Genomic DNA, 24,400 nt, shown 5'->3' with positions numbered 1-24,400 from the left:
AGAACAAGGACAAGAATAAAGACTTCAAGGAGAGCCAACAAGAACTTCAAATGGGTCAGTGGTCATAAAAGCAGCCCTTCGACTCAAATGGATCCTTCATTGCGTATGATCGGATATAGGCAGTACTATGATAATCAGTTATAATCATTTTTATGTATATTTATACTAATCTGATTAATATGCAATTAGTTATTCTATATAACCTGTTTGTGCTAAAACTGTGGTATGCACACTAGGTGGAACTATCCCCCGTGCATCCAGCGCTGCAATAAAGAATGCCTGCTTTCTAAAACTCCAAAATGAGTCTTAGAGAGTTTCTTTGACCAGCTTTTTGGTATCACATGCACCACTGCTGCACAAAATTTCAACACAGCATATGCCATTCCTCCACATAATCTGCCTTCCTTGTGACTCGGAGAGCACTGTATCACAGGCTAGTGCACTACATACATAAATTATTTCAGATCTTTATATAAGGCTTCTGCCTGTACTGTTGGCAACTTATTTCAAGAAAAGCAGACAAAAATACATATATCTTGCTATCACTGAGAAAACTTTTCTCAAAGGTACTTGATGATGCCATGAAAATCCGAAATCAGAACTCAATAGTCAGTCTTTTTCAAAAGAAAAAAAAAGGGGGGGGGACGACATATTCTATGTATAAATTCTGAAAATTAAAAAAAGTATAAGGATCAAGGATTTACTGGTTTAAGTCAACAGAGATACCATTTTCACCATTCAAAGACCTTGAGAAAGAGTCTGAAAAATGCAGTAGACAAAAAGTTCAGCAGAAATACTTTCATCACAAGTAGTTACATTACAAAGCAACTGAGGAAAGAGTGCCTAATTTTTCATTACTGTCACAGAACAAAGTTAATTAACCTCTCACCACTGCAGTCTGACACACAATGCAGAAAGTTACTTACAAAGCAGTAAAAGCACTTTCTTTCCCAGTTAGTAAACCTGACTTTAGACTACCGCCTCTTCCTCAACCCCTAGTAAATGGGGGGGGGAGCTGTCCCATCAGTATTTCTACTTCTTTCAGCCCTGTTCTCATGTATGATACAAAAAAAAAAGAATTCGCAGAGGGGCTGCACGCCGCCGTGCCCCTACCGCAGCCTCGAACCCCACTTCCCCGCCGCCGCTCGGCGCGCAGAGGAAGCACGGTGATAGGACGCACGCGCACAAAGAGCTTCCGCCCGCACCTACTAGTCCGTAGGGGCTCCACATCTCTGCCGCGCCCAAGTTGTGCGCAGCTGCAGTCGAGGCTTGCGGGCCGCTCGGAGGGTAGGGAGGAGCGGCGGGTGGGGCGTGGTGCTGGGGTCCGCCCCTGATGGTTCCTGCTCGCGCTGCCCCGCCTCCCCACCGGAACACCGGCGGGACGCGCTAGTTGCTTTGCCTGCGAGTTTTCTTCTAGGGAGTCGGTCTTGGCAGATGCACACGGCACCCAACTAACTCATTCGCAGTAGGGAGAGAGATCCAGCCACTCCGGGAGCAGAGGCTTGTTCTGTTTCGATTTTCAGTCGATACTGACTCACTGACGAATGAAGAACACAAAGACCCGGCCGAGGACACGGGTGCGTACGGAGCTGCCAGGACCCAAACATGCGGCAACCTCGGCCCGGGAGGAGCTTGCTGCGGCAGTGTCGAGAGCTCTGCGCATGCGTCGGAGCGGTGCCGTTGTGGTGGTGTGTTTCCGCACGGGCAGAGAGGCCTCGTTGTTCTCTTCGGACTAAGCGGGCTCTTCGTGGCGCTGTCGTGTACCGGCCGCAGCGGTTATGGGGAAGCTGAACGTGTTGATGCTTCGGTACCTCTCCAGGGAGCACTTCAGGGTCCTGACAGCGGTGAGCCGGTGGGGAGGCCTGGCTGAGGGGACAGGCGAGCGGGGAGAGTAGTGGAGGCCTGCCTAGCCTAGCCGAGCACAGCGCCGGTTAGATAAGCGGGGTCGGGCAGGTTCCGTGCAGGGATGGGAGACTGAACTGGTAGTGTCGCAAACGGCAGTGGAAGAAAAGCTGCAGGGGAACGGGACCGGTATCTGTTCTCGCTGCCTCCCCTGAGGTCCGATGTTGGTGTTTCCCGGTGGAGAGGGCCCAGGTGGTGCCGTTCTTTTTTTCAGCCGGCTGCCTCGGAGGGATCGTTAACGGCAGGGCTGCCCAGGAAGGTCCTGTCACCAGTTTCTACACGCGTGGTGATTGCTTTTGGCACGCTGTCTTAACGAGGAGCGAGCAAAGGTTTACCAGTGCACGGCGTCCTGCCTTGGGTAGTTATATGATAAGCACAGGCCGCGCTAGTTGGCCTGTCTGACTGTACTGAATGCAGGAGAACTAGTGGAAAGGCAAACTGAGCCACAGCTGTGTAAGTATGAGAAAAGAGTCTCATTTCAGAAACGTAGAACAGCTCCTTCATCCATTCCTGAGACTGAAACCTAATCAGCCATTCATCTTCTGTCCAGAACTGTTTAAGTTTCAAGGCTGAATTATACAAAGGATATCAAGGAGCAGTGATGAATATTAAAAGATTTGGTTAAGTCATTAAAAAAAAAATGCATCCATAAAAAGTTATTTTAGTCTCAAGTGGGATGTGATATTATTTCATTGTTGAACACAGGGATTAATAAATCTATTTTTATTTACTCTTTTAGGTGGAAATGGGCATGAAGAACCATGAAATAGTTCCTGCTAGCTTAATTGCTTCCATTGCCAGCCTTAAACATGGTGGCTGTAATAAAGTTTTGAGAGAGTTGGTGAAGCACAAACTTCTAGCTTATGAACGAACTAAAAGTGAGTTTGAATTTTTTGTTGGGCTCCTGCACTCATTCTGTCCTCAGTGCCTCACAGCGGTACTTGCAGAAGTACTACAGCTTGGCATGTATGAGCATTCAGAGCACTTGCTAGTCTTACCTTCTCTTGGACCTAGCCTGGTGTCCTGGTTTCAGCTGAGATAGAGTTAATTGTCTTCTTAGTAGCTGGTATAGTGTTATGTTTTGGATTTTATATAAGAATGTTGACAACACTGATGTTGTTGGTAAGTAATGTTTAGACTAAAGTCAAGGATTTTTCAGCTTCTCGTGCCCAGCCAACAGGAAGGCTGGAGGGGCACAAGAAGTTGGGACAAGACACAGCCAGGGCAGCTGACCCAAAGTGGCCGACAGGGTATTCCATGCCATGTGATGTCATGTCTAGCATATAAACTGGGAGGAGTTGGGGTGGGGAGATCGCCGCTCTGCAACTAACTGGGCATCAGTCGGCGGGTAGTGAGCAGTTGCATTGTGCATCACTTGTATATTCCAATCCTTTTATTATTAGTATTGTCATTTTATTAGTGTTATCATTATTAGTTTCTTCTTTTCTGTTCTGTTAAACTGTTCTTATCTCAACCCATGAGTTTTACTTCTTTTCCCAATTCTCTCCTCCATCCCACTGGGTGGGGGGAAGTGAGTAAGCGGCTGCGTGGTGCTTAGTTGCTGGCTGGGGTTAAACCATGACACCTGGGAACATGGGTTTGTGCAGACCAAATGTTGGAGCTGTCTGCTGAGCTGCTTGTGCCTGTAAAGATGACAGGCAGAAAAGCGATGAACAGTTAACTTTCTTTTTTGCTTGGTCACCAAAGTAATGAAAAATAAAAGAATCATTGGTTAAGGCAATATTCAGATGCATACAGGAGTCAGCCCAAATGAGTTACAGTTTTATAGTACACAAACTGGAGCAGACTGCAAAAGCCTTGTACATTTCACCCCCTCAGAAGCTACTAAAGGAGTTTTTATTCCCTGTCATGTGACAAGTAGTAGTTGTGCAGGCCTTTCCCCATTTCCTTCAGCCTTTTAGTTGCACCTGGCTTTGCAAACATACTGTAGGAGTCTACAGGAGATCTGTATCCTTTTTTTGTCCCAGTTCTTCAGAGCATTGAAGGTTGCTTTAGATCATCACAACAATCGCAGATCCCTGCTGTGTCTCTTAAATGTGTATCTTCCAAAATGCTCTGTGTTTTCCCAAGCTATTTGAAGTACTGCCATTGCCTCTATTAGAGAGGGGCTAACAGCATGTCTTGTCTTCTGCCCAGTTGTCAATTTTCATAAAACTTGCAGGAATATAAACAGCTTTACCATTCTTTCAAATTGGGCTGATAATAGCCAACAGGTGAAATATTACATGGGTGTTGAGTACTGTAAGCTGAAACAAGAAACAAGACTAAACTGAGACTTCTTTTAAGTGTAATATATACCTAATGAGGAATGAAATGTTTTGTATTTTATTCTTACCTAGCTGTCCAGGGTTATCGGTTAACTAATGCAGGATATGATTACCTTGCATTGAAAACTCTGTCTTCCCGACAAGTCATAAATTCTGTTGGAAACCAGATGGGTGTTGGCAAAGAATCAGGTAATTAAAAAAAAATTTTTTTTTTTTTTTTTTTTTTTAAGCAAAAAGAGCTGTAATGTTGCAAATGTTTTGCTAGAAACTAGGTAAGTTTTCCTCTGGATAGTCACATCAGTTAATCTGTCAAACACCGAGGTTTATGGTCACTTCTTGAAATGCTGTGTGAGGCTTCTGGCTGCATTTGAATATTTCTTCACAAGAGCGAAGACAATTCTGTCTGATTCTTGGTTCATCGCTTGAAAAGGTACTTTGCAGGCAGATGCTGTTTGTCTCATTGTTTGTGAAGAGTTTTGAACCATTTTAGCAAAAAGATGATTTCAGTTTTTTGATCCCACTTTAAGATAGTAAAGTAAAATAGGCTGAAAACTATTGGAATACCATCTTGGTTCCTCTTATGTTCATGTATATTGTAATTTGACACAGCCCCTAACTTGTGTAATTGAAGAATGAGAAGGGGATTGTTGGGGACAAATGGTAGAAATGAAACATAGGCTATTTGTTAACACTGTTTAAATTAAGGAGCTGGTCCTTTGGGTTGTCTGTCCACAAAATAGCAAGAAGGCAGCTCTTCTAGAGCGTGATTAAGAATACCAGCATCTGCCCTAGATTGCTCTAAAGGATAGCTTATATTTGTTCGTTGCTGTGCAGATAGCCTGGGGATGTTAACCTGAATATAGGAACATTAAGATCTCCTACTCTGAAAGATGTTTCAGATCACATCAATATTTCTTCTAATGGTCACTTTAACAATAATTTCTTCTTGTTCAGATCTCTGATATACAATATGTAAATTTAGCTGTCTTTGCTAACTGTAGTAGAACTTGCCAAGCCAGAAATAGTAATTGTGAGAAGTGAAGTAACAAACTTATCACTGCACTTTTTCATCGGATACTAGCTTGTTAGATATCATTTATTTCTTTGATCTATGTCATTTTGTGTCATCTAGATATTTATATTGTTGCAAATGAAGAGGAGCAACAGTTTGCATTGAAATTACATAGGCTTGGAAGAACTTCCTTTCGCAGTCTGAAAAATAAACGTGACTACCACAAGCACAGACATAAAATGTCATGGCTGTATTTATCCCGGCTAGCAGCAATGAAGGAGTTTGCCTATATGAAGGTAGGTGGCCATTCACACAATATCAGCAATGGTGTAATAGGCTGGAAGGTACTTTTCATACTGTGTTTTGATCACTTTGTATTTGCAGTAATGGTATGATTTACTCTTTCTTCTTTTTTTTTTTTTTTTTTCCCCCCTAGTGGACTTAAAGTATATATTTCAGAGAATTTCAATGCTATATGTTTTGTGTACTTTCCAATGGCAAAATGAAGCTTTGCCATTGAAGCCTTGAAGAACAGAAGCAGGTGTCATAAGAGAATTTCAAATTAATGTTATTATTTAAGGATAGATAATTTATATATCACCAGTTCTGCTGTTTTTCCTTTAAAATTTATTGCATAAGCTTGCAAAAACACCTTAAAAAGTAAGGAAATTTACAGTTACTCATCAGAATTATTCTTTTTCTTCGTTCAGCTGTCTTTTTTTTTTAAATTTATTTATTTTTTCAGTTTACAATGTTTTCATTTGTTGCTGTGCTGTTGAGGGAAATCTTTCAGTCCAGACTGGTGTTCTGATCTGAAAAAGCACACTTTGTTCTGTACTGTGGGAAAAGATTTAATTTCCAAGCATATATTGCTACTTTCACAGAGTTTTTGATCTGCTTTAAAAAAATGCAGATGTTATATAGTGATTGAAAGTTGATAGTGGAAAACTAATTATAAAAACCTAGTTTTCCCTTCTCCTTTTGTGCTATTCAACAGTATTATAAACATTAAATATTATTTGCTTGCTTCTCTTAAAAAACCTTGATAGGTTTTACCAGTGGCGTCCACAGAGAGAGAAAGAACTATTACCATTATTTAGAACCTCTATATTGGTCCAGCTGGCCCAACTCGTAAAGCATTATGTAGTCAGAACTTGTAGGAATGTAATAATGAGTGTCAGTTTCCCTGAAAAGAGGGTTGGGGGAGGATTAATTGTGTGCCAAAAAGTGATAGTAGTGTAATATTTAAGCAACAAAAGCTATATTTATGTTGCTTTAACTTAGAATAGAAAAATTTCTTAGAAAAATTCTCTGGTAACAAGAGAAAGAGTAAAAAGAGAATGAAGCCATAAAGGACCTGAGTGGATCAAGTGAATGACTAAATTTGCATTAGAAGAGGCTAACAGGAGAGCTTCAAAATATTATGACCTACCTTTGGTTAATCTTTAACGTGGTGTAATGCTGGCTATTAATATTTAAGAATGAACTTTTGTCTTACAGCAACTGAGTATAGATTAACTAGTCAGGCAGAACTGTATTGGCAGCAATTTAGTGCGGAATTTTTTTCTAATGCCTGACACCCTATTCCCAGTTATCTGCTATTGATTATTTGGGCTAACAGACCAGATACAATTCTCTCATTTTTCCATTCTGTTGTGTTTTTCTTCCAGATGCAGATAATTAAACTGTAAACAGTATAGCAGTGTGCTTAGTGTCTAAATTTACTAATTTTATTTGTCTTTGCAGTGAAAGTTCAAATGTCTGTTATGCTGTCTTCCTTCTTAAGCATGTGATTTGATGTTTCCAGTTAGCATTTGAGTAATGTACGCTGCTTCCACAGTAATATTCATTGTTTATCTTAGACGGCAGTTTGTCAATATATACAATGTTTTCTTAACTGTTTAATTTTAATTTGCAATGTGTTGTCTCTTTCCAGGCTCTGCATGACAGAAAATTTCCTGTTCCAAAACCTGTAGACTACAACAGGCATGCAGTTGTCATGGAACTTATTGATGGCTATCCTTTGTAAGTACTGAAGCTTGAATTCTCTGTGTTACAGAAACCCTAACAATGTTAGGTTCAGTAAGGTAGCAGGGTTAGGGTTTTTCCTTGTCATGCGAATGAATTCTGACTTCACCATGCTGAATAGTGCTCTCTAGCCCACAGTCATTAGCATTCTACTTAGTTATAGTCTTGTTTCTCTTATCTTTTTATTCAGAGAAATTGGGGTTTTTCTTAGTCCAAAGAGACTGGTGGAATAGACTGATTTTTTTTAAGTAAGGAATACATCAAAAAAGCAGTGTGACACATGTTAGTACTGCAACTGTTTTCTACACAGAAATCACATACTCTATATGTTATTGGATATGTACAGTATTGAATATAACATCCTTCACATTCTGAATGCTGGTTCGTGATCCTTGCTCTGGTAATTCAGGTAAGATTATAACTCACTGTTCTAGAACTTCTGCTCTGTTTACGTAGAATACCATGTATAATCTGGGTTTGCTTCTTCAAGGAAGATTACTTTGGTTGAGTTGTTCAACATCTAGGAACATTAAATATCACTGAAGTTTGTAAGTGAATGGATGGTTTGTTTTGTTTGCAGAGCAGAATGCAGAAGGCCTCGATATAATGCAGAATAACCTACGTGCTTATCTAGAGATTTTAATTGTTTAGTTCTAGAACAAACCAGTCCATGTTCTTGTATAGTAATCAAGATCTAAAGTGGGCAGTTTAATCAAAAAGGAATTAATCCCAAAGTATAACAGTTGAAGACTAACATGGAAGAGACTTCATTGTATTCTGTCTCCCCACCTTCATTTGTTAAATAATTCCACATCCATCATGTACATGGAGCACTTAAAGTTCCATGTGGAGATCTGCAGTGGAAGTTTACCATGCTCTCCCTGTTTTGTGATTCTAACCTGAAGGAGATAAGTAGTGGATGAGAATTATTTCAAATATGCCAAGATCAAAGAATCTCCAAATAATTGAGGTTGGAGGGGACAGCTGGCAGTCATCTAGTCCAAACGACCTGCTCAAGCAGGGCCACCTAGAGCCTGTTGCCAGTTTTTCCATTGTCTGTTGCCTGAGTTGAAAAACCAGTGTGGAGTTGGTGACTTATGGTAAACAATTCTTATGCTCTCTTTGACAAATACAAGTTATCCAAAGTTCCTGCCAAATTGGACTTAGTTTTTCCTAGTCTACCTGCCTCATTTCACATCTCACAGAATCACAGAATGGTTGAGGTTGGAAGGGACCTCCAGAGGTCATCTGGTCCAAGCACCCTGCTTGAGCGGGGCTACCCAGAGCTGGTTGTCCAGGACCATGTCCAGATGTCTTCTGAATATCTCTGAGGAGGGACACTCCACAACTTCTTTGGGCAACCTGTGCCAGTGCTCAGTCACCCTCACAGTGGAAAAAGTGTTTCCTATGTTCAGACAGTTATGTGTTTCAGTGTTTCAGTTTGTGCCTGTTGGCTCTTGTCCTGTCACTGGACATCACTGAAAAAAGCCTGGCTCTGTCCTCTTTGCACCCTCCCTTCAGGTGTTGATATACATTGACGAGATCCCCTTGAGCTTTCTCTTCTCCAGGCTGAACAGTCCCAGCTCTCAGCCTTTTCAAATAGAAGAGGTGCTCCAATCCCTTAATCATCCTTGTGGCCCTTTGCTGGACTCTCGCCAGTATGTGTATGTCTCTCTTGTACTGGGGAGGCCAGAACTGGAGACAGTACTCCAGGTGTGGCCTCACCAGTGCTGAGTGGAGGGGAAGGATTGCTTGCCTCAAACTGCTGGCAATGCTTTGTCTAATGCAGCTGAGGATACCATTAGCTGCCTTTGCATATTCAACTTGGTGTTCACCATGACCCCCAGGTCCTTTTCTGCCAAGCTGCTTTCCAGCTGAGTGACACCTGCTGTGTACTGGGGCATGAGGTTGTTCCTCCCCATGTGCAGGACTTTGCATTGCTCATTGAGCTTCATGAGGTTCATGCTGGCCCATTTCTCCAGCCTGTCGAGGTCCCTCTGGATGGCAGCGTGACTTTCTGGCATATCAGTGACTCGCAGTTCGGTGTTGTCTGCAAACTCTGCCCTGTCATCCAGCTCATTAATGAAGATGTTTACCAGGACTGGAACCACTTTTGACATCTGGGGTACACTGGCCTCCAGCTAGACTTTACGCCCAGCCGTTCAGGCAGTTTTCAGTCCACCTCACTGTCTACACATCCAGACCATACATCAACAGCTTTGCTCTGAGAGTCTTAGGGAAGACAGTGTCAAAACCTTACTGAAGTACAGGTAGTTAATAATCCACTCTGTCCTCCCATCTAGCAGGCCAGTCACTTCATCACAAAAGTTTATCAAGTTGGTCAAGCATGACTTCCCCTTGGTGAAGCTGACTACTCTGAATGATTTTCTTGCCCTTAGTGTGCCTGACAGTGGTTTCCAGGATTAGCAGCACCATCACCTTCCCAGGGCTTGAGGTGAGGCTGACCAGCCTATAGTTCCCCAGGTCCTTCTTGCCCTTCTTGAAGATGGGAGTGATGTTTGCCTTTCTCCAGTCTTCAAGTGCTTCTCCTAGTCACCATGATTGATCAATGATTATCAAGAGTGGCTTTGCAAAGAGACTTGCTAGCTTCCTCAGTACTTGGGAGTACATCCCATCCAGGGTCCATGGGCTTAATGTATGTCCAGTTTGCTTAAGTATTCCCTGAACTGATGCCCTTCCACAAGGGTGCATCTTCCTTGCTCCAACCCTTGCCCCTGATCCTTGGGACCTGAGATTCCTATCTTGGAAGATACCATTTAAACATGACTTCCAGATTCAAAAGAGCAAGTGGGATGTTTTATGATGCAGACCTGTGGCTATGAGAATTGTCACCAATTAATTTTGGTACGAACAGGAGCCTGTTACAGAGCTGCTAGACTTCCATCATTTATTCTTTGTATTGCACAAATGATCCATTCTTACAATATTGCAGTGCTGCATTTGACCAGAATACTTCACTTGATAACTCTAAATGCTGACCACTTCTTCACAGTTTATGGTACCATAAGAAAACTGCCTTTTTAGTTTGTTTCTAAACAACAGATGATTTGTATTTCACCACTTAAGGTACTTTGCTTTCTCAGGTATGCATTCAGGAATGCTTTAAGCTTTTTTCTTTTTTTTTTTTTCCCCAACTTAGTCTAGAAAATACATTTCTGTAAAAGAAAATATCATGGGGCATTTAAATTTGAATACAGAAAGACCTAGTTCCTACTGAGACCATAAGATTACCTAAAACAGGAAAGACATAAAAATTCACGGATCCATTATTTGAATAATGCATTATGACAATGGTGCCTGATGGGAGACAATGAGTATAAGCTGAAATGAGATTTAGCCAGCATATAAGGAGACATTTTCTCCCACTGAAGACAATGAGGCAGTGGCACAGGGTGCTTGTGGACGTTGCACAGTCTCTCCATCCCTGGAATTTTTCAAGCACCAACTAGACAAAGCCCTGAGCAATCTGGTCTGATCTCAGAGTTGACTCAGCTTTGAGGATGGTATTGGACTAGAGACTTGAGGGCCCTTTTAACTTGAACTACCCTGGCATTCTGTCAGATGTACTTCATTTACTTTGTCCATATTTTCAAATTAAGTCTTTCAACATTCAGAATATTTTATTATATTTAACTTTCCAGGTGCCAGGTGAGACAAATGGAAGATCCTGCCTCTGTCTACAGTGAATTAATGGATCTGATTGTAAAACTTGCCAATCATGGTTTGATTCATGGTGATTTCAATGAATTTAATCTCATATTGGATAATGATGACCATGTCACTATGATTGATTTCCCTCAGATGATATCAACATCACATGCAAATGCTGAATGGTAGGTTCAAAGTAAATCTGGCAAGTGCTGATGATAGCAAATAGTCAACCATGACTTGTTTCCATTGCCTGTTTCTGATTTTTTTTCTACCATTCTTGTCATGCAGCAAAAATAACATTCCAACCATAGTTTGATTTATGAATGTGTAGAAATGTCTCTGTAGGATAAATATGTAATTAATTTCTTCTCAGAGAGAATGATGTTGTTCAGTTAAGAAATGCTTAGAAATAAAATGCATGCAGTTTGTCTCCCTAGCCTTTTGTCTTAGGATCACCAATAGAAATAATTTTCAAATAAAACCAGTAAAAGACAAGAAATGTAGGGTGAAAGTTTATCACTGCAGTAGACTTCATTACCTTGATTTTGTGTTCGTACAATTCTATATTTTTTTACAGGTATTTTGACAGAGATGTTAACTGTATTAAGGAGTTCTTTAAGAAACGCTTCAACTACGAGAGTGAGCTCTTCCCAGCATTCAAAGACATCAGGTAGAAACTGCCAGATGAATTTGAGTTCTCCTATTTATGGTATTTGTGTTGATTTTGTGAGAAAAATGGATGCCTGTGATTGATGCTTGTAGGAGAAATAAAAAAAATAGGCGCAACTATGCAATTTTAAATTATATGTTTGTCATTCCTATTGTGTTTTCTTCAACCAACTCTAAGTGGTTTCCAAAAGCTAAAGCGTGCTTTAAAATCCACTGCTACCTCCTTTGTCTTTCCTCTTGCAGCTAAGGAAGAGAGATGAATCCAAAAGCTTGATTGAAATGGTGACTATCTAGGAAGTATTAACAGTGATGCAGAATCAGTTTCTCCCACTTCTCAAAGCCTGTTTGACAATTCTAGTATATTGAGGATTAATTTCGGTTTCAATTTTGAATTTATTTTTAAAATGCTAGTAAATATGGTGACTGCCTCGTCAAACATTATTACATTCAAAGTTTTCTTCCCAATGCCTTTTGTCCCTTTTGAAAAGTAAAGTAATTTTTCACTTATTTTAAGACCGAAGCTGTTGCAATGAAAAGGGTTTTATTTCATTCTGAGCACTTTTCCAAAGTAGTACCACACATGAATCAGTCTCTGTGTGTCAGTGTACCTTTTATTCTTCTGTTTGCTTAAACATAATTTGAATTCACAGCTAAATTGTATTCCTGCTAAAATAAAATAATTTCCTATAAATAAATAAATAAACAAATAAATGCTGGCTATGGAGATGGGATCATGTTCTGCAGGAGTTTGCTTTTTTCTGGTCACATTCTGTTAATACTTTACCTAAGCTCAGCACTATCATACATTCTGTGTGTTTCAACAGAGCATATCCTCTTTGTTAATAGTCTAGCTTGATTAATATTTGTAATCCAAGATGTAGCATATTAGTAGCTTGATGATTTAGCATATTAAAAGAAAATGTACTTCTTTCACAGGAGAGAGTGTTCTCTTGATAGAGAGATTGCTGCCAGTGGCTATACAAAAGAAATGCAGGAAGGTGGTGAACTGCTTTACCCACCAACTTCTGATGAGGATGATAATACAACAGAGGAATCAGAATTTGTAGAAGATGCTGAGAATAAGCTCAACTTCTTCAGCAAAGATAAAGAAAACAATGCAGGCTTCATGTATGAAGTGGGTGATTTCTCTGAAAGCAGAACCTCTCACAACTTTATGTATAGCAACGAAGAGGCTGATACAACTGAAAGTAGTGAAAATACACAAAGACTGAATATGTCAAAGCTGAGTTCAGCCTTAGAAAAAGTTGAAGGTCAAGCTATGCTTTGGAAGTCTGGTGAAGATGCAGAGAGTTCTGCGATTGCTTTGTCTGAGGGCAAAAGCGTAACTGAAAATGCTGCTGAAGTCAAAAATCAGACAGGTCAAGGATGGTGCTGTAATGATAAGGAGAATGAAGACAAATGCCCTGATCTGGTTGACTTGTCAACTTTAAATGAGAAATTCAGGCATTACAGGTAAAGATTCATACTTACTGTCTAGGAGCGTGGTTCCTCCCCTCCCCCCAATAAAAGTAAATCTTGCAAGTAGCTCAAAAAGGACTACTCATTAGCTACCCTTGTTTAAATTGAAGACTAAAAATTCAATTTATTTTGAAAACATTGCAGTGAGTATCTTTTCTGTTGGTCTCATGATGGGTAACCTGTTGATTGGTACTACATACGTAATGCTTCATATGTAAAGTGTGACATATCAGTTGTCCAGCTGTATAGTAGTATCTAACGAGAGAACAGGTGTTGGATTTAATTCATAGTCCAACCTCTTTTCTGTGGTGGAATTATTTTCCCTTTTTCTTCAGTTAATATTGGTAGTTGTCCTGGTTTCAGCTGGGATAGAGTTAATTTTCTTTCCAGTAGCTGATACAGCATTATGGTTTGGATTCAGTAGGAGAAGAATGTTGATAACACTTGATGTTTTCAGTTGTTGCTAAGTAGTGTTTATACTAAGTCAAGGATTTTTCAGCTTCTCGTGCCCAGCCAACAAGAAGGCTGGAGGGGCACAAGAAGTTCAGAGGGGACACAGCCAGGACAGCTGACCCAAAGTGGCCAAAGGGGTATTCCATACCATGTGACATCATGCCCAGTATATAAACTGGGGGGAGTTGGCCTGGGGTTGGATCACTGCTCGGGAACTAACTGGGCATCAGTTGTCAAGTGGTGAGCAATTGCATTGTGCATCACTTGTTTTGTATATTCCAGTCACTTTATTATTATTGTCATTTTATTATTGTTGTCATTATTATTTTCTTTCTGTTCTGTTAAACTGTTCTTATCTCAACCCATGGGTTTTACCTTCCCCCCCCTCCGCCCCCGATTCTCTCCCCCATCCCACTGGATTCGGGAGAAGTGAGTGAGAGGCTGCATGGTGCTTAGTTGCTGGCTGGGGTTAAACTACGACAGTAGTGAAAGAGTTCATGATGTTAAAATACTGCTTCTAATAACTTTAATGAATAAGTTTGTAATTTGAATGCTCTGTCTCAAAGCCAAATTACTCTGCTGCTCACTCGGCTGAAGTTAGCAAGAGCAAGCTCCTTGGAATGTATTGTACTGTTTGGTCTTCTAGCTTTTAATTCCTTCCCTGACATACTTAGAAATTCCTGCTTACATTCAGGCTAGACCCTTGCACATGAAATTCTGAGTTTGCCAGCCTACCATGTACCTGGATGCATATACCAAGCTCATACTCCTCCTTATTTGGTTTTGCTTTTTAGTGAAATGACTTGTCGAAACATTGTGCAGAATCTGAAATACTTTTTTTAGTGTTCTTAAGCTTCTTTTAATTTGCTTGGTATACCAGTGGCTATTGTGCAACAAATTCTGCCTTTCATATAATGCCTGTTTTGAACAACTAGTATTAATATTTAAAGTCTAAGCATTTTGTAGTACTTGCATGTTCTGTTGGGAGTTTTCAGATTATATCTCAGAAAGTTAAGACTAAAACATGATGCTCATAAAGGCAAACTGTTTATCTTGCTAGTGGAATAAAACATTGATTTATGTATTTTAGAGATGAAGAGAGTATCGTTCATATTGCTGAGCACAGAACAAGGACTAAAAGTATCACATCGGTCAGAAGTGTTGGGAGCTGTTCAACCATTCCAGCGGTAAATATTGTTATTACCTAGTTTACTCTAAGACCATATTAAATTTCACATAGCTGTTAGTACTTATTTGTAAAAATGTTCTCTAGCATTAATTATTTTTAAAAAGACTGTTACAATGTATCTCTGTGGCTTGCATTTCCATGCCAGCAGAAATATAGGAGTGATACTTCTCTAATTGTTTACAGGCAATGATTTCCAGCACTTTCCTTCATGTATTTCTCTTCAGCCAAAGCTCTACACCAGCATTAGCAACTCTCATTTAGTCAGTAACAGGCTAATGTATGTTAATGTATGTTCATGCACTAATATTTAATCATTTTATTCATTTCTGTTGCTAGCTGCAGTTAATATCTTTTATGTTAAAAGTGGATGCTTGAGTCAGGATTTAATTTGGCCTTTTTTGCCTGTCTTCTCAGAGATTCACACTCTTTGAAACATTTATATGAACTCACTTCAGTAGTGATTTCTTTGGCAATATGAATTTATCTGACTTTCTGCATTATATAAATCAGAGCATTTTCAGCAGAATTTAATTTCAATTAGGTCAGACTACATACTTGCCATACAATGGGTACCTATGTTCAGTCGCATTTTCATTTGCAGTTAGGAGCAGAAGATCTGAAAAATCTAGTTTGGGGAACACATTGGTGTAGTTTCAGCTCTTTCATGACATGTACCAAAAGTAAATACATACTTTTTCAATTTGGGTTTTTGCGAAGCATTTCTATTGCCTAATTAGAGTATTAGTCCTAGAAATACTGTATCTGAATCCTATAGTGCTGGCAAGAGTGACCTTTTTTTTTTCCAGTTAGACTTGGTCTTCGTTGTTTACAGTCTTTTCAGTCTGCTGCTTGCTTGCTGCTTCAGTACTTTTCTAACAAAGGCTTTGCTACTGTCCTATTAAGTGATGTGAAGTGATTCTATGAAGCAGCCTTGTTTTACACAAGGTGCCTGTCAGTGGCTATAATATTCATGGGATAGTTGGCTGCTTTACTCTTTCATGTTTGGATATTTTTGTTGTTGTTAAGCATTTTAAAGATGCACCAATAACCAATAAAGTTACACGTGTAAATGAATGTTAAGGAACAGCATGCTTGCATCTTGTCTAAGACATTTTTTACAGGACTTCATGCAAGCTAAAAAAATCCAACTTTGATCTTCGTCATCACAGTTCTTACTCTAGGGGATGGCATTGTATCATCTTAAGGAGACGAAGGATTAGATTAAAACTATGGGATGAAGTAAACAAGAGCCAGGATGACCTGCCAGGAATACCCTAGCTTCTGGTCCATGTAATTTTTTTTTCTTTTTTTTTTTGAGTTTGCTAATTTAAGTGTGCAGAATTAAAAAAAAAAAGACTAGTGCTACTAAGTTCTATAAAGGAAATTACTTAAAATTATTCTCCTGTACCCCAGTTAGTGGTAGCAGTGGTCATTATGTAGCTATAGAAACCTTTTTGAGTGTATAGAGGATGTATGTTTATTCTGTAGGCAGGAACATAAGACATGTTAAAAATATGTAAATGGCGTGTACGAACTTAATTTTCTGTTCTAAAAGAAAGATAAAAGCACTTTAGCAGGAAAGCTTTCGAGAGGTTCAGCCACATAAAAAGCTTTATCCTGCACCAGTTTACCTTGCATGCTTTCACTTACATGCTTTTATGCTGAGTAAAATAACGTTTCTGCCCATTGCTGAATCTTATTTTAACTTCTGAGTGTTACAGCTAAAGAAATGACATGTATAATGAGCTAGTTGTAACATAACAAAATAATTATAAAACTAAAAAAGCAAAGTAGTGGCACTGCAGTAAGATCCACTGGGCTGCTTAGAGCTGAAGCATTTTTATTGCTGCTAGCATTTATCTGTTACTTATGCAGCTTGCTTTCTGTTTGTTAGAGAAAACATACTAAAACATAAGCAGATTTTTAAATTCACACAAATTAATTCATACAGGCATATATAAACAATGGCAGTAATAGCAGCAGGCACAGTCATAACTTGGAGAATATGCCAAAAAGAAAAGGCTTCATGAATTTTGGAAAATCAGCTATTCCACAAGAAGTAAAGTATCTTTCTGGGCTTGTACAATTCTTTATGTGCAGTGATGTAATTTAATTAGAGGAAACAGTGTGAATGATCAAAAATTTAAATAATAAAATGTAAGTCTGTTTACTCTGAAGCATTTCTCAGTATTTGCTTACATTTAGGTTATGATGATGGAAAGACTAGGGAGTCTTTCCACCATGTGCTGTGATTTAGCAATAGAATTTGGTGAATTTACATTATGATTCCATGTAAAAAACTTCTGGTATCCCTCTTGCAAAATTTCTTCTAGCAAGTTTTGTATAAACTAGTCATCTGTCCTGGACCAGAGTGGGAGAAATAGAGAAGCCTTCTTTCAGGGTTCTGCCCACAGAAAACACAGAATGACAGATGTGTTATTGGCAAAAGAAAAACATCTGTGCAACAGTTTAAATTAGTTCCGATCATTTTTTCTTCAGGAATATTTTTAAAGAGAATCTACAATTTTTATTTCCAAAGAGCTCATGGTTAAATATTGAGTGCTACTAAGTACCCAAGGAGGAAGGATCACATGCAGCTGTTTTTTATCCAGATTTCAACAGTCAGCCTGCATGCGATGTAACTTAAGAAACTGCTGTTCAGGTGGTTCCCTAATTATTACAGGATTCCTGCTGAAATCAGGATTGAGTAACTGGATTCATTGACTGCCATGTATTTTGTTACCTTAGTTGTGTTAGTCACAGCAATTCTTTAAGAGCATAACTTGCCAAAATGATGCTTTCTGGTTCCTAATTCATTCCCTACCAACTTACTACTTCATATGGTACAGTGAAGTTGAGTTGATAGTACAATCAACAAAGCACAACAAGGCAACTGAAATTGGGGTACATGTAAAGGAAATGTAATTACATGGATATTTTTTTCTCTTGTCCAGTTACTTGGACATCAGCAGATCTTTTATTAAGGACAGATTTATTCCTTCATATGACCTTTTTTAATGCTTTATTAATTAGAATAAAAATAAGACACTCCTTTGGGATTTCCAATAAGTACGGTTCCATCATGATGAAATAGAAAGATGAAAATAATTTGATTTCTCTTTTTCTTCCAAGACACGATATGCACATATGCACTCAGTATCAGTGCAGCAGCGGGAGCTGGGATCATTTTCCAAATGACAAAATCACAGCCACCATCTACTAAATCATGGCTTCATTTTTATTATGGATAGCTATTGCCAGCATAATGGAAAGCAGAACTCAGAATGAAAACATAGTTGTAAATAACAGATGAGATTTCATAAAACTATTGCAGTTTTATGGAAATAGCAGTGGCTGTTGCTGTTTCAGTACTTCTGCTGTAGATGCATGACACAGTCCTGACCTTGGGAATCTTAATAGGAGAGTGCCTCACAACAGGGGAAAACTGGAGGAGGAATTGTAAATCGCTCCTGATTGCCCATCTTTTTTAGGCACACTTGTGATAAAGAGTTGTTGTTTTCCACTCGCATCACTGTAATCCAAACTTTAGAAAAAATAGGGTGCTAGAAAAAAATACGGTGCTAAAAAAATAGGCACAAACCAAGTAATTATTGCAGGACGTGAAATGTTCTACTGGTCCTTTTTTTTTTTTTTTTTTTTTAAAACTTAAAAGACATCTGTCTAATCTTGAAGCATAGAATATTACCGGCTTTTACATTTTTGTAGAAGGCATGTGTTTTGCACTGAGAGGTGCTGGTCCTTTATGGTCCCTGTGAGAAAGACACTTAAACTCTGTAAGGTATGATTTAAAATGCTATTTATTAAAGCTAAGACTGTCGGAAAAGAATAGCATAGATAATCCCACACCCCTTTAGGATGCTGGGAGCCCTGAGGTTATAGCATTGAACAGGACTCCCAACACACAAGCAGCGTGCCGTGCAGACCTTGTCTGTAGCAGAGAATCTCTCTCTTCAGTCAGTCAAGCTATTTTATGATTTTCTTACAAGTAAACAACTCTGTTCATCATTTCTACAGTCAAGCTGAACTGAAGTTCACACAATAACTTCTTGGTGCACTTTTAGAAAAAGGCAGGGCCACACAGGAGGCCTAATTGCGAGTACTGAGCGGGAGCTGGCTTAGTTTATCCCACAGACAACAGATTTGTGCAGCACAACACAGGCCTGAAGACAGCCCTGTATCTGCAGCTTAGGGCAACACTGCACAGACCTGGGCTTGCTCATGTTAACTGTTTTGTGTATCACTTAACTTCTCGATGTACAGAGGTCTTCCAGTTAGGATCGTGTATGTTCATGTTGGTAGTGAAAATGCGCTATCATTGTGCCATGTCTCAGTACTAAATGGTCTTCAGAAAGTTCTGATACTGAATTGTTTGTTTATTTGTAGGAACTGGTGAAACAGAAGATAAAACGTCAACTGACCAAACATCAAAAGTCTGCTCTGAGGCAACGGCTGCAAAAAGGAGAGGCAAATATTTATACCAAACAACGTCGAGAAAATATGCACAACATTAAGTCAAGCATGGATGCAGCTAGTTTCTGGGGATAATTTGTTAAAGCTCCCATAGAACATGAGAAAACTCACAATGCATATAGTCAAAAGAATTATGCTAATAACCAATAATCCTTTTATATAATGGTGCTAATCCTTTTACATAATGTCACAATCTCTTTTATACTACCAAATGTTTTTCTAGAAGTTAAAAAACCTCATTGTGGTTCCTGTGATTTTAATTGGGTTTGTGTTTCTGGTTAAAAACATTGACTGTAGTTTAAATTAGACCAGTAGTACCAGCTAAGATAATTTAACTACAGTAATTTCCAACAGTATCTTATTGTAAATCCATTGTATTGTGTGCATTTAGATAAACAATCTTCTATTGTGCAGAGGATCCCTCTTAAGAGGGAAGTAAGGGAATTTTTAAAACCAATTTTTGCAATGACATGAGATTTAAATTTAAAATGTTACCCTCATGTTATAAACAGATATTTGATTGTATTAAAAATCACAAATATGAACCTGATAGCAGTTAGTACTCTTAAGATTTCTTTTGTACCTGTACAAAATGTGTATGAGCAATCCATATGATGAACATGCATGCTCTGAAGCCAGCAATTCTCATTTATTTTTTCATTCACGCCACGATCTCACGTATAAATCTTGCGCAGAAAAATATGTAATAACAGTGTTGTATAGACCTGGCAAGCACTCTGATTTTTAATGTGCCTGCACAGTTACCAATAAATTTAATTCCTTATATCTAATAACTTACATAAAGTGATGAGGATCGTGGAACTTCTCTTTTTCAAAAACATTACCATGACTTTTACTATGCTATATCCTTGGGGTCTGAAAACCTAGAAGAAAAACAAATATCTTGATTTATTTTTTTTATTTTAAGCAAGGTATGTCTAGTAATAAAATTAAATAGTGCTTATATTTAAAAACTCATAATAAGGAGAGGAGTGTTTGTGACCACTGAAGAAAGAGAGAGTAGTTTAAATTTTTTTTATGTTCTTTTTTTGACCTTCTATCCACTGTATTTGTGCTTGAGATGTGAAGTGGAGCCCTTCTTGAGAAGGACAACTTGGCAGAGTTTAAATTATCAATCTATAGTTTGGAAAATCTTAAATCTTTTACTTGCCGGAGTAAAAGAAATGAGGAACTTTGGCTTTGACCTTTGGTTTTCTGCTTGCATGTCTGATGCTATCTATTCTTTGGCTTACGTACCTGATATGCCTGATACCTTACTGAGGTTTTAGTCTGTTGAAGAATTGCGGCCTCTATTCTGTCTTGCAGCACACTCTTGCTTTCAAAGTTTTTAATTTTTGTCTTCTCTCTGGAACAATGTAAAAGCTAGTCTCAGCCAGCAGCTGTATGTGGTCTTAATTAAACCATGGCAGGTCAGTGAAGAGATGCAGTAGATAAGTGTTCCTTGCAGGATCATAGCTGCATGAAAGTCTGCTGACAGAAATAAGAAAGTTTGATTAAATCTTGCACGTAAGTGATTGCAGTCAGGTTATGTAGGCCTGGTTCCTGATACAGCGAGAGCTGATTTTAGCGGGAGTAGAAAAACAAACAAAGTTAATTTAATTGCATTTCCATTTTAAACATTAAAGGAAGAAAAAATCTTTCTGTTTCTAGGCTCTTATCTGTTAAGAGACTGGTTCAGTGACAGCTTAACAAGATTTGAGTTACTGTTCTTTGGCTAAGATGTGCATGCACTTTTTGGCTTCTAATTTAGGACTTCTCACAGTGAATGAGTTCTTTTTGGTGTGCAACCTTAAGTCTGTCTTGGTGATTGGTTCTAAAAATACACAAAGGTTGTCCATTTGATTCAGCACTATGAAAAAAGAAAGGATGATGGAAATCTTTGTTTTCAAAATGTTGCTTTAAAACGCCCATTAACTCTTTAAAAAGTATTCTAATGGATGGCTCTAAGTTATCATTTTCATTTACTCTGCCAGACAAGACTAATCTGAGACTGGAGTTAGCAAGAGAGGAACTAATCCTCAAAGTTACAGTTTAATACATCTTTATTAAGCCTATTTTTTCCAAAGCAGCAAGATTCCTGAAATATCTAAAGCCATCAAAGGTCACAATGAAGTTTATACATTGAATGAACATCAGAGTACTTGCTCCAATTGAATGTCCACACATGAAGCAAAGTATTTAGAATGAACTTAGGAAAATGCAGAGGTTAAGACAATATTGACGATCTTAAATTCACATATTCAGCAGGAAGGAATGTGTGAGTTATAACAAAATTGGTTTAAAATGTGTTATTTTAATAAGCACACATAAAGTAGTGTTAGTTCATTAATTTGTAACCAAACAAAATTTGAAAATTAGTAAGGAGCAAACATTGTATTATGCACATTCAATATATGCAACAGTATGTGTTAAAACTTTTAAGTGATATAAGGTTGTGTAGCAATTTTCCACTGCTGAATACTAAAATACTAATTTTTATTTAGGAACATGGAATAAAAGATTGTACAGTAACTAAAGAAAATATCTTTTGGATATTTTTCAAGTCAGGAAGACTTTACTGGAACTGATATAAAAGTATTCTGTACCAGCAAAGTAACTAGTTGATGCAGCTTATGGCTGCTACAAACAACCCTCCTGTCTGAAGGAAAAAGCACATTATATCTGTATAACAACAGTGTATTTGCATTTGTACTTTAGGCTTTTGCCCGCATGTTTTGGGTTTGTGTGGCAGGTTTTGGTAGCAGGGGAGGGGCTACAGGGTTGGCTCCTGTGAGAAGCTGCTAGAAGCTCCCCCAGCTCCAAGGTGGACCCACCTCTGGCCAAGGCCGAGCCCATCAGTGATCTTGGTAGCACCTCTGGGATAACGTACTTAAGGAGGAAAAGAAAAAACCCTGCTGGAAAACCTGCAGTGGAGAGGGGAGTGGAATGTGAGAGAAACACCTATGCAGACACCAAGGTCCATGAAGAATGAGGGGGAGGAGGTACGCCAGAGGAGGTGATGCCCCTGCAGTCCATGGTGAGATGACAGGCTGTCCCCCTGCAGGCCATGCACATGAATGGTGGAGCAGATGCCTACCTACAGCCTATGGAGGGACCCCACGCTGAAGCAGGTGGATGCCCCCGGAGGTGGCCATGACTCTATGGGAAAGCCTGCGCTGGAGCAGTCAGTGCCTGAAGGACTGCAGCCCCTGGGAAGGACTCATGCTGGAGGAGGGGAAGAGTGAGGAGTCCTGTCCCTGAGGAGGAATGAGCGGCAGAGACAATGTGTGACGAACTGACCACAAGCCCCATTCCCCATCCCCCTGCACTGCTTGGGGGAGGAGGTAGAGAAAATCAGGAGCGGAGCTGAGCCTGGGAAGAAGAGAGGGGCGGGGGGAAGGTGTTTTAGGATTTGGGTTTTACTTCTCATTATCCTGTTTTGATTTGATTGGTAGTAAATTAAATTGATTTTGTTTTTTCCCCAAGTTGAGTCTGGTTTTTGCCTGTGACCATAAGTGGTGAGTGATCCTTCCCTGTCCTTGTCTTGACCCACAAGCTTTTCTTTATATTTTCTCCTCCCCATCCCACTGAGGGGGAGCAGTGAGCGAGCGGCTTCATGGTACTTTGTTGCTGGCTGGGCTTAAACCATGACACAGCACATTGATGTCTGTCTTTTGATTGGAATGCCTCTTCAGACCCCTGAACAACTCTGTTCTCTTACATATAAATAGTTTAATTCGCTGACATTTTGATACACTTACTGTACATGGAATTGAAAACTACATTCCAGGAAAATGGATTCAAATTGGGTTAACCTAATACATCACAAGTTTAGTTTTGCTTTCTTTTTAATTTTCTACTTGCTATTAATACCAAAGTTGTGTTCCCGTTACATAATTGAAAGAGATAGAAAAACATACTTTTTAGTTAGTTTACTGTTTACCCGAGAGTCTGCATGCTACTTTCATGGTAATGAATTTGGAACAACTTTGCATCTTCTTTCCTTATATTTTTAGTGTCTCCCTATAATTTGAGAGTCTTGGGAAGCAAGGGAGTCTGTCTGTTCTTTTGGCAGAAACCAGAACAACTTTTGCTTCAGCACATCAATATCCTGATGAAACAACTCTCTCTCTCCCTAACCTGTAGGTGGATGTGTGTAAAAGCAGGAAGCAATAGGAATGAGCCTGTCTGTCTGCCTTCACAGCTAATTAGCATACAGCAAAGGTAGGCAATCCAGGGAGGTGGACCCTCTGAAGGATGTTGGAGTTAGAAGCAGTGTCTGACTGGCAGATGTGGAGAGATTCTTAAGGAGTCCAGTGCATCAATGAACTGCAAAAATTCAGTACAGGACTCAACTAATTCAGGTATGAGGACAGTTTGTGGATGCTTTCTGGAAAATCGGACCCGAGATGGATAGAACCCTGGAGGCTTTGCAACTTTTAATTGCCCAAGTTCTTCCTCATAGAGACCCTACCCTAGTATTTAAAGACTGTAAGTACCTAAGATAACTATCTGACTTTCCTAACAATTCAATTGCTTTGTTTAATTCAAATGTCTGCTACAGTCAGGATAGTAAGACATAGAAGTAATTGAATGACTTGTATTTGCATGCATATCACAAATTACAATACTATTTTAACTCCGTATCACCTATTTAAGGTAGTTCTTTAAGTTTGCATTTCAGAAGATTGATTGAGAACTTTTTCTTAGGATACTTAATTACATACTTAGTAACATTTATCTTGTGGTATAAACTTTTACTACTTGACAGATGAACCAGAGAAGAATGAAAAGCCATCTAGCATCCACCTTGCTGTACTAACAGCTAGCTACCTTTTTTCACAATGTGAGCTGAATTGGTTTAGTATGTAGATCAGACTGACTTTTGCTAAGAGGGAAAGAACAAACATAGCAAATAGTCTGCTTACTGCCACTCAGCACCACATACAACTTTTGTTCCCATTGCACCTAATGGGCCTCTGCTTACTCTGACCTAAAGGCAGGATCTGTTGGGAATGCCTCTATAGAGGGCTTTCCGCAGCAGCAGGCAACGATGGGAGTTTGAAAAGTTCCTGCTTCCCTGGGTGCAGCTGGCAGGAGCAAAAAGTTTTGATATATAAGAGACATCCATAGGCAGTAGCCTTGCCTATTAAGACTTTTGTTCTTGCTATCTGTGCTAAAGCTGTGCATTTAAACTGATTCTGTTCTGTACTGGAA

The 24,400-nt window shown here is 39.3% G+C and overlaps 1 protein-coding gene across 4 annotated transcripts; it reads left to right on the top strand.

The window, feature by feature from the left end:
• Positions 1-1,215: 1,215 nt before the first annotated feature.
• On the top strand, positions 1,216-20,100 carry RIOK2 (RIO kinase 2). Of its 4 annotated transcripts, none has more exons than XM_010585320.1 (10): positions 1,216-1,688; positions 2,642-2,780; positions 4,263-4,379; positions 5,323-5,498; positions 7,139-7,227; positions 10,893-11,084; positions 11,480-11,572; positions 12,508-13,044; positions 14,594-14,690; positions 19,097-20,100. In XM_010585320.1, exons 1-10 carry the CDS (start codon positions 1,545-1,547, stop codon positions 19,256-19,258), a joined length of 1,746 nt encoding a protein of 581 aa, XP_010583622.1. In that variant the 5' UTR covers positions 1,216-1,544; the 3' UTR covers positions 19,259-20,100. The 4 variants fall into 4 exon arrangements, with proteins under 4 accessions (XP_010583622.1, XP_010583623.1, XP_010583624.1 ...); XM_010585321.1 differs by having other exon boundaries at positions 1,596-1,844; XM_010585322.1 differs by lacking the exon at positions 1,216-1,688 and adding an exon at positions 1,973-2,161.
• The last annotated feature ends 4,300 nt before the right edge of the window (positions 20,101-24,400 follow it).

This window comes from Haliaeetus leucocephalus, unplaced genomic scaffold, assembly GCF_000737465.1.
Source record: "Haliaeetus leucocephalus isolate CR32 unplaced genomic scaffold, Haliaeetus_leucocephalus-4.0 Scaffold93, whole genome shotgun sequence".
Taxonomy (NCBI): domain Eukaryota; kingdom Metazoa; phylum Chordata; class Aves; order Accipitriformes; family Accipitridae; genus Haliaeetus; species Haliaeetus leucocephalus.
Note: the sequence above shows the minus strand (reverse complement) of the source record. Positions and strands in the feature narration are given on the sequence as shown.

Coding starts and splice junctions, on each gene's coding strand:
- RIOK2 (XM_010585320.1), top strand. CDS start 1,545: ATGAAGAACACAAAGACCCGGCCGAGGACACGGGTGCGTACGGAGCTG. Junction 4,380..5,322: donor GGGTGTTGGCAAAGAATCAG/GTAATTAAAAAA, acceptor TGTGTCATCTAG/ATATTTATATTGTTGCAAAT. Junction 7,228..10,892: donor CTTATTGATGGCTATCCTTT/GTAAGTACTGAA, acceptor TTAACTTTCCAG/GTGCCAGGTGAGACAAATGG.